This window comes from Macrobrachium nipponense, chromosome 1 (genome assembly GCF_015104395.2).
Source record: "Macrobrachium nipponense isolate FS-2020 chromosome 1, ASM1510439v2, whole genome shotgun sequence".
In the NCBI taxonomy this organism is placed as follows: domain Eukaryota; kingdom Metazoa; phylum Arthropoda; class Malacostraca; order Decapoda; family Palaemonidae; genus Macrobrachium; species Macrobrachium nipponense.
Genome location: NC_087200.1, coordinates 29,182,124 through 29,192,123, shown reverse-complemented (window position 1 = coordinate 29,192,123; position 10,000 = coordinate 29,182,124). Strand labels below are relative to the sequence as shown.

The 10,000-nt window shown below is 35.8% G+C and overlaps 1 protein-coding gene across 1 annotated transcript in view; it reads left to right on the top strand.

The window, feature by feature from the left end:
* LOC135219191 (hemolymph clottable protein-like) overlaps positions 1–10,000 on the top strand; it is a 300,161-nt gene that overhangs the window by 283,401 nt on the left and 6,760 nt on the right. The window contains exons 31-35 of the mRNA XM_064255746.1: positions 496–623; positions 1,679–1,850; positions 2,375–2,554; positions 5,467–5,589; positions 6,167–6,413. Of these exons, the coding sequence (XP_064111816.1) occupies positions 496–623; positions 1,679–1,850; positions 2,375–2,554; positions 5,467–5,589; positions 6,167–6,413 (850 nt within the window). The remainder of the gene's footprint in view (positions 1–495; positions 624–1,678; positions 1,851–2,374; positions 2,555–5,466; positions 5,590–6,166; positions 6,414–10,000) is intronic.

Sequence of the window (10,000 nt, the reverse complement as noted above, 5' to 3'; positions counted from 1 at the left end):
ATTCAAATGTCCTTTACTAAGTAAACGGATGTTTGAACATTGAAAGATCTTGCGGAAACTGTTGTTTGTTTTCCCTCGTGGCTTATACCTTTATTTATGGATTTATCACATTCCAAACTTTCGTGATTCAGTTATACATATTATATATATATATATATAGTATATATATATATAATATATATTAATATATATATATATATATATATATATATTAGATATATATATATGTTATATCTATATAGTATATATATATATATACTATATATATATATATATATATATATATATAACATATATATATATATATATGATATGTATAATATATTTATATAGGATTATATATGTATTATATATATATTATATAATATACATATAGATATATATTATATATATATATATATATATATATATATATATAGATATATATATTAATATATATATATATATATATATGTATATGCATATGAGATACTAATCGCAATATGGTTTTTTCAGAATTTTCGAGAATCCTGGAAAGAGTTAATAATTATGATCTATGACTGGACAACAGCAAGAATTCCACCACAATATCGCCACTACCCTGAAGATCACAGATCAAAGACTTTTAGAATCAGGGCAACAAAGTATGTTATCTTTTATAATGACTATACTTGTCTGATACATGACTTACATTTGATCTGAAAAACTCATCTTTTAGTATTGTTGGCAGAGTTCATGAATTTTTTTTTCAATGTATGTGTTATTTTACTTAAAATTTTCTTAAGGGAATGGGGAACATCTTTGAAATTATTACTTTTTGGTAGTACAAACATGGTTTTTGTGGTGTAAGTTTCTCTGTCGTTTTACAGAAGAGAATCAGGATATTTCAATTTTTTGTCTGTATTTGTAATGGTATGTTTCATCACTGGTATACAATTCAGGACTGCATACAGATAATTCTCTCAGAAACATTAATGTGAAAACTAATTTCTTAACTTTATTGCTTTGGCCAGAATAAAAATGTACTAAGGCAGAAATGTAGCTACACAATTTTTATGCTCAGCACTCTGTATTTGGTAGTCCAGGAGGGTTAGGCACATTCTGCCAACACTACATCTAGTTTTATTCATACATGTGAAAGTAATTATATGTGCAGTCGATCCCCCGTGAATAGCTAAAATCTGCGAATATTCAAAACTCGAAAATGCCTAGAACTGCCTATTTTGATAGTTCAAAAACAAAGAACCATAAAATAATACTTGTATAAATGTGTATTTTAAAAACCCTAAAATAATACATATACTTGTATATTTTAGGTTTTGTCACAAAAAGTGCATTTAGTCATGAAAATTATATGAAAATACAGTAATTAGTGAATATTTCCCAGAGAAAAAATACCGCAAATAGGTGAATTTTCAGCACATAAAGCGTAATATGTTCCATAAGAAAATCTGTGAATCCGGAACCGGAAATTGATCGGGGTCGACTGTACCCATTTGCATTGACAAAGGCAAATAATTGTATAGTAGGGGCAAAGGAAAAGAAAATATAAGAGAGAGAGAGAGAGAGAGAGAGAGAGAGAGAGAGAGAGAGAGAGAGAGAGAGAGAGAGAGAGAGAGAGAGGAGGGGGGCTAACTTTTTGAGGTTGATAAATGAATTCACCAATAACCAAAATTTCTTTTAATTTTTGTCTCATCAGATACCCTGGTACAAACATCTATAGAATTCGTCTAACATTGCCACGGGAGTTCACAATCTATAGTGTATCAGTTCCACCTTTCTTAGGATTCTTAGCATCACCCAGTGAAATGTTGACTCATCGTGTCCTCAATGGTAGGAATCCAGGAGCATGTGCTGTCTCTACTGGCAAGGCAAGGCTACAGTTACATTTTGTATGTGTGTGTGTGTGTGTGTGTGTTTGCTTGTGTGAATAGTGTGCATATGCTTAAAAATATCCTATTCCTGAGGAAATAATAGTTTAAACTTAGTATCGTTTGCTTCCCTGGTATGTGAGAGCTATCATGAAATCGTGATGGATATTTTTTAAAGCATTGATACAGGTAAAGGCAAAGGAATTTGGCTTGCAACCTAACTTCTGGTCCAGAGAAAACTCTTTTAAAAGAAAATCATTGTGATTAAAATGTTTTTTTTATGAAGAAAGATAATTTAGTATGTATAAATGGATAACAGTAGTATCATTAGGTGACTATCTACATACGTATAATGCATAACAGTTGATGACTATACGCGTACTAGCTGTTTTTTGTTTCTGTCATGAACCTGTAAAAGCAAAAAACAAAAAAATAGATTTCGAGCACTAGGTTAACATCTTTTAGATTATTGAGAGGATATATCATAATATTGGCCTATTGTTATTTTCATCTGTTGTGTAAAGGTCCATACTTTTGATGGAGAGAAATTCCCTGTTGAGCTGAACAGCTGCTGGAAGGTGGCAGCTGCCGATATTTCCACAAACTCCATCCAAATCCATGTTCGCCACAGTGACCAATGGGAGGCCAAGGTCTTGTGGGTTGACAGGGGACTAAGGTTTGATCTGTCTAGCTCCTCAATCCAAGTGAGTTTCCAGTGAATTTTCAGTCCCCTCTCATCAGTTTTGCTTACAAATAATTTTTCAAGAACTTATTTTACATATGCATTCATTGACAATTTAACTGCTTCACTAAGTTGCTGGACTATTGGAGTCCTGTTCAAATTTTTATCTTATTATGATTATCTGCCCTGATACTGACTGTAATTATCTGCCACTATAATTATCTGCCACTATAATTATCTGCCCTGACACTGACTGTAATTATCTGCCCGGTTACTGATGCTGTGATTAAAACTTTCTAATTAAGCAGTCATTATTATTATTATTATTTTTTTGGTCTATCACAGTCATCCTATTTGACTGGGTGGTTTTTATAGTGTGGGGGTTCCAGGTTGCACCCTGCCGCCTTAGGAGTCCATCACTTTTCTCACTAAGTGTGCTGTTTCTAGTAGTACCCAATTCTGCATGAGTCCTGGAGCTATTTTGGCATCTAGTTTTTTCAGGTTCCTTTTCAGGTATCTTGGGATCATGCCTAATGTTCGTATTATTATGGGTACAATTTCTGCTCTCATATCCCATAGTCTTCTTATTTCTATTTTCAGATCTTGTTGCTTATCAATTTTTTCTCTTCCTTTCTTATCTACTCTGTTTTCCCATGGTATTTCGGCATCATTGAGATACTTTCTTCTTGATTTTGTCAATCATCATCACGTCTGGTCTATTATTGACAAGTTTCTGTTTTGATACCATAGTCTCAGACAATCTGTGCCTGATTGTTTTCACACCACCTATTACATATTGCAAGCAGAGGGCTTTTACTACTGAATCATGCCTCTTTTTGTACTGGTTGTGTGTAAGTGCTGGATATTTGCTTACTATGTGGTATATGGTCTTGTTTTTCATATTGCACTTCCTGCATGTATGTGAGATGTTATTTACATCTATTGTTCTTAGGGCCTGATCTTGTGCCACTTCTTGAGTTCTCCCCTTTGTAGCTATTGCTATATTTCATTGCTGGCCAGTTCTTTAGTCTGTCTCGTGTACTGTCCATGCATTCATTTGTTGTGCCATTCCTCCATTCTGTTTTTCATTCCCCTGTGTCTGTATATTTCTGGGTCTTCGTCTACTTTTATCAGTCATCCTTTCCATGCACTCCTTAGCCACTCTTCTTCACTGGTTTGCAGATATTGCCCCAGTGCTCTGCTCTTGATGTTATTGCAGTCCTCCATGCTTAGTAGCCCTCTTCCTCCTTCCTTTCGTGTTATGTATAGTCTGTCTGTATTTGTTCTTGGGTGTAGTGCTTTGCTTATTGTTATGTGTGTTGCCTAGTTTTCTGGTCTTGTGTTGCAGAGTTCAGCCTTCATCCACTCCACTACTCATGCGCAGTATCTGATATCTTGTTCTGCCCATGTGTTTATGGCTTTCATCATGTTTCCGGCATTGAGTTTTAACTTGAGTGTCACCCTAAGTTTCTACATATATTTTTTCCTGATCATGTCCTTCATCTCTTGATGTTTTATATCCTCTCCTCCTATTACTCCCAGGCACTACTTGTATCTTTCTCATATATGTGTTTGATGCTATTCCCATCTGGTAGCTTTATCCCACAGTCTTTTTGTATGTTGACCAAGGCACATTTTTCTATTCCAAACTCCATTCTGATATCCCCAGATACAATCCTTACGGCCTGGATTAGGATATTTCCTTGATGCTTTTTCCATACAGCCTGATGTTGTCCGTTAACATCAGATGGTTAATTCTGTTGCCCCATTCTTGAGTTGGTACCCAGCATCCATCTAATGCAGTACTATTGTCTTGGGAATCGTGGCTACTACAAAGAGTAGTGGGGACAGTGAGTCTCCTTGCAAGTTCCCTATCCTGATGCTAACCTCAGCTAGTCTTATCCCAAAGCTTGTAAGTACTGTATTCCAGTTGCTCATTGTACTTTTTAGAAAGCTGAGGGTGTTTTCATCTGCCCCATATATTTTCAGGCATTCTATTAGCCACGTGTGTGGTATCATATTGAAGGCTTTCTAGTAGTCAGTCCAGCCATGCTTAGGTTGGTTTTCCTTTTCTTACTATTCTTCATTACCATTTTGTCTATCAGGAGCTGGTCTTTTGTGCCCCTACACTTCCTTCTGCAGCCTTTCTGTTGGAGGGGGATAGTTTGTATCCTCTAGGTAGTTGTATAGCCTTTCACTGATAATATCTGCTAGTAACTTCCACATTACTGGTAGACAGGTGATAGGCCTGTAGTTACTTGCTATGCTTCCCTTGTTCTTGTCTTGCTGTACTAATGATATTTTCCTTGTGGTTATCCATTTGGGCACATGCTGGAGTTGTTCTGCTATTCAGGGGTGTAGGGGATTTTCAGTTGGCCATTTTCCTTAGTTGGTGTCTGATCGTGTTAGTCGTGATCTCGGTGAATCTTTGTTTTATTCTCCCCATTTCGTCTGCCTTGATTTCGTGGAGCCATGTTGCATATTTGTTGTGTGATGCTGGATCGCTCCATATGTTTTTCCAGAGTCTTACTTGGTTCAGCTTCAGGAATGTCCTGGTGGTTGTCTTTCCCTCTTATTGGCTGTGTAGTCTTTTCTGGTTGGTTCCCAAGAGTTTGTTCTTTTGGTATCCTTTATTCCTGTTCATGTACCATTATTATTATTATTATTATTATTATTATTATTATTATTATTATTATTATTATTATTATTATTATTATTATTATTATAATTATTATTATTATTATTATTATTGATGACTTTTGGACCAAGTAGGTTTTCCAGGGGAACAATATTTCATTCTTGATTTAGGTCAGTTTTATGAACCCATAATGTTCTCACCATGTTCTTTTATCTATGCATTTTTTAATTGAGTATTCGACTCTCTTATTGGCTTCCTCCTAACCCTGGTATATACTACTACTCATTTTATTCCAGGTTAATAATAAAGCTCCCAGTGAAATGAGTGAAATATACCGATTTGTCTATTCGGACAATGCTGTTTTGCTCATATTGAACATAGGGATCGCTGTCAAGGTTTCCAATAAAGTGGAGATAGAGGTGAGTTAGGGATAAAATTTAATTTTGGGATTATTAATTTTATTCAAATGCAAAGAGTAAAAAAATTGTATAAACATCCTATAGTAATTGTGATACCATAAAATTTATATTAGACAGTTAATCCTCAACAAGTATATACAGAAAAGAATACCCATAGTACTTGAAAGTAAAAAATGCTACTAGAGTGAAGTACTGTACAGCCAAAATATGTACTACCAAATAGATTAAATCAACACTGATATGTATGCAGAGACTTTAATTAGTATGTAAACTTCTAGTTCCCAAATTCTCACATGCTTCAGCATCATGTAAATTTTATGGCCGACCAAAGTTGAAACCAAGAACAGAATGACTTAGAACATGAAAAAATTCATACAGTGGAAAACATTTTATTCGAACATCAGTACCACTTACATTGTTACCAAGAATACATTTTAGTGTGTCACTGCTTTAAGGGATAGTCATTACTTGCAAAATTTGATTAATATGTATATACGTATGTTTATATTTTATACATATGCAAAGGTAAGCTGATAGAAAGTTACAGTTTATAATGTGTATGTTTGTACCACAACAGATGCCTTTCTCATACCGGTCTTATATTGTTGGACTCTGTGGAAAATATGATGGTGAGAGGCAACTAGAATTTCTGGGACCAAAAGGTTGTGATTACAGTGACCATACTCTCTTTGCTGCTGCCTGGGAGCTTGATGGTGATGTGTGCGATGCTGTGATCCACAGTGAAAACAAGAAGAAAGTGGAGGAGTACCAGAGCACATGTCAAAACTCTTCCTACATTCCTACAGGAGTTTTATATCGGTATGGTAAGTAGAAGCAACTTGTGTTGTTATTTTATTGTATGAAATTATAAGGTATAGTGATGTGAGGATGAGAGTAATAAGTCATTGGAGTTTATCGATAATCAGAGCTATGAGGTCAGTAGAACCGTATATGCACATATACTATATATGTAGTGGAACATCAACATACGAAAGTCCCAAGTTACAAAAGCAAATACGAAGATTTTTTTGCCTCCCTCTGCATACGAAAATAATTCAGGTTACGAAAGGGTGTTACTGTAAAGTCCCGAGATTCACCCGGACCACCGAGAACAATTTTAAAACTTGCGCGCCGCCAACTGAGTAGACTCGCCACCATCACTCTCCTGATGCTAGTCACCGCTGTAAGATCCTGCTCTCCTATTGGTCAGCATCTACCCCAGCGTGCTCTATGTATTCTATTGGTAAAAGGATGCTGTAAATTGAAAAAATTATTCATGCAAAACATTAGGTAAAGAGAGAATAAAGAATAGAAATGAATGGTTATTATACTGTTTGGTAGTTTCAGTAGTTGAAGAGAGAGAATGAAAATATATGATAACTGTACTGTGTGCTAGGTAAAAGTGGTTGCTTGGCGATCCTTCGCTACTTGTAGTGTTGAACGTAAACAAAAGGTTGGAAGCTTTTTTTTTGTTTGTTTGTTTATTATAGTTAATGGTTACTTGATAATTATTTGAAATGAGTACATCCAATACATTTAATAAAAAAAATTGTGAATTAGATATCATAAAATATAAAATAAATCAGACTGCTATCATCGAAGCCAACGAATATTTTCTAGAATTCTTCTTGTGTTTAAATCATATATGTTTCATTATAGCTGTCAGTTGTAACCCTAGAACATGTGTTGTAAGCCTGGAAATATAATTTACTCTGGTGTTTTTGTAGGGCTTGGAACGAATAGGCAATTTACATGTAAAATGTGGTTCAAGATATGAAAAAATCAGGTTACAAAGGCTGACGAAAAAATCAGGTTACAAAGGCTGACGAAAAAATCAGGTTACAAAGGCTGATGAAAAAATCAGGTCACAAAGGCCGCCTCAGAACGGATTAATTTCGTATCCTGAGGTACTACGTATATGCATAATTATAATATATATATATATAATATATATATATTATATATATATATCTATATATATATATATATATATAATAATATATATATATATATAAATATTAGCTTTTATATATACAGTGTTTCCCCCCGTATTCGCGTTCTCCGGATTATTCGCGGACTCACACATTCGCGGATTTTTCTTTGGAACCTATCTAGAAATTATTCCCGGACGGACTCGCCCATTCGCGGAATTTTCCAACGAAAATAATCACTAATTAGTGTATTTTGATTTTTATTTTCATGTCTAAATACATTTTTATGATACAAAAATGATTTACTAATTTTCAAATATTAATTTTGATTAATACTGTATTAGTAAGTTTAATAAGTTTAAATATCACATAATAAAAATAATAATTCTCTCTCTCTCTCTCTCTCGTCTCTCTCTCTCTCTCTCTACTACAAAGATGTATGTTTTTTGTATGATAAATAAATGATTTACTATTTTCAAATATTATATTATTTATACGGCAATAATATCAATTCATTAAAGAAAATACCATAGTGAATTAGTAAGATTTTAGCTTATAAATTTAAAAAATTATGGAAGAATGAAGGAAATCCCAGTCAGATTCTTTCTCTAACTCCAGGTACTAAAACTCAGATATACGTATCAAGTTAAGTGACCGGAGGGGGAAGGAGCTGATTTGTTGCTGCCATCAAGTGGGCATGAAATTTCCACCCCCTCTCTCCTCTCCTCTCTCTCTCTTCTCGTCTCTCTCTCTCTCTTCTCTCTCTCTCTCTCTCTCTCTCTCTCTTTTACTGAGATGAGAGATTTTTATGGTACATATATGCATAATATGTTTATTAATATTTTCTAATAATAATAATAATAATAATAATAACTGTAATTACAAAAATCATATGTGAAAGTATTTTACAAATACTACGATAATCTCTCTCTCTCTCTCTCTCTCGCTCTCTCTCTCTCTCTCTCTAAGCGATGTATGTTTTTTGGATGATGATTTACTAATTTTCAAATATCAATATTAATGTAAACAGCAATAATATAAATTCATTAAAGAAAATACTAAAGTGAATTAGCAAGATTTTAGTTTATAAATAAAAAGAATTATGTAACCCCGTGTCTTGTTTTTTGAACACTTAGCCAGCTTCGTTGGCTGGGTTCCAACTGTCAAATTTTTTGAACACTTAGCCAGCTTGGTTGGCTGGGTTCCAACTGTCAAATCGAGTGTTGCCATCTACGGATCATTGAGATTCTCTCTCTTTCTCTTTTGCTGATATATATGAGATAATTTCTATGGTATATGTGTATGTTTATTAATATTTTTGCATAATGATAATAATAATGAGTTTCCCATTACCGTGAAGAAGAGGACGCCATTAAGAAAATTATTTCCGATAATGTATCCCCGACTGACGACACCAAGAATATCGACCTAATCATATATTACCAGAATCGGAGGACGCGCGATCTTATTTTATGAAAAATAACCCCTCTCCACAGGTACGAGAACCCTGAAGCAGACGCATGTAGTGTACCAATATACATGCCCAGTCCGCGAATGCAGCGGCGCCTACGTAGGTATGACTACCATGCGACTATCGAAGAGACTCTCGTGCCACGCCCCAAGAGGGGGCTATAAAGAATCACGCCCGCACCAAACATCACGAGGCCATCTCCCGAGATGTCATCATAAAGAACACGAAGATCATCGGGAAGGCCCCTGATGCCCGTCGGTTGCGCCTGCTGGAGGCGCTACTCATCCAGCAAATAAAACCTACTCTGAATACGACGCAGGAAGAATTTCTCCTCCCTACGAGTATGAGAAGACCTGCCACCAACAATGACACCACCGATCATGACAACTCTATGGATGACAACGCCCCCGAACGAGGTACTCCTGCAGCCGATGGAAATCAAAGTAGCCGTGATGTCCCACAGCGTAGCGCAACGCCCATCAATGTTACAGCGCCGCTTAGGAGGTCCAGGCGGCTGCAGGATATGCTGCAACGCAACCATCGGCCCGAAGAAAGTGGCTTGAGACCTGGCTCAGGCAGCCAATGAAACAAGACTCACCGCCACCAGCCAATAGGAGACAAGCATGGGGCAGACCCCCTGCTGTCAAACCACAGATATAAGGAGGACGGACACCGCACCAAGATCAGTCCACCCTCAGCTTCCCAGCCCGAGGATGTCTGGCAGCTCCAGACGAAAGCTCGCTTTAAGAGAGAGAGAGAGAGAGAGAGAGAGAGAGAGAGAGAGAAAATCGTTAATGACTTTGATGACTATGGTATCATAGTTTATCTGTAAAATTCAAATATATACACCTATTTTGACCCTGTATTTTACCATGACCTCTATAGGCGCTCTACTAGCCTGTTTAAGTAGCACTGAAAAAGCCGCTATTCGCAAAATAGAGAAGAATCTCTACAAGTGTAACGCTGCTGAAGTAGCCATTACTTTTAATAAAGTATGCTTGAGAGAGGG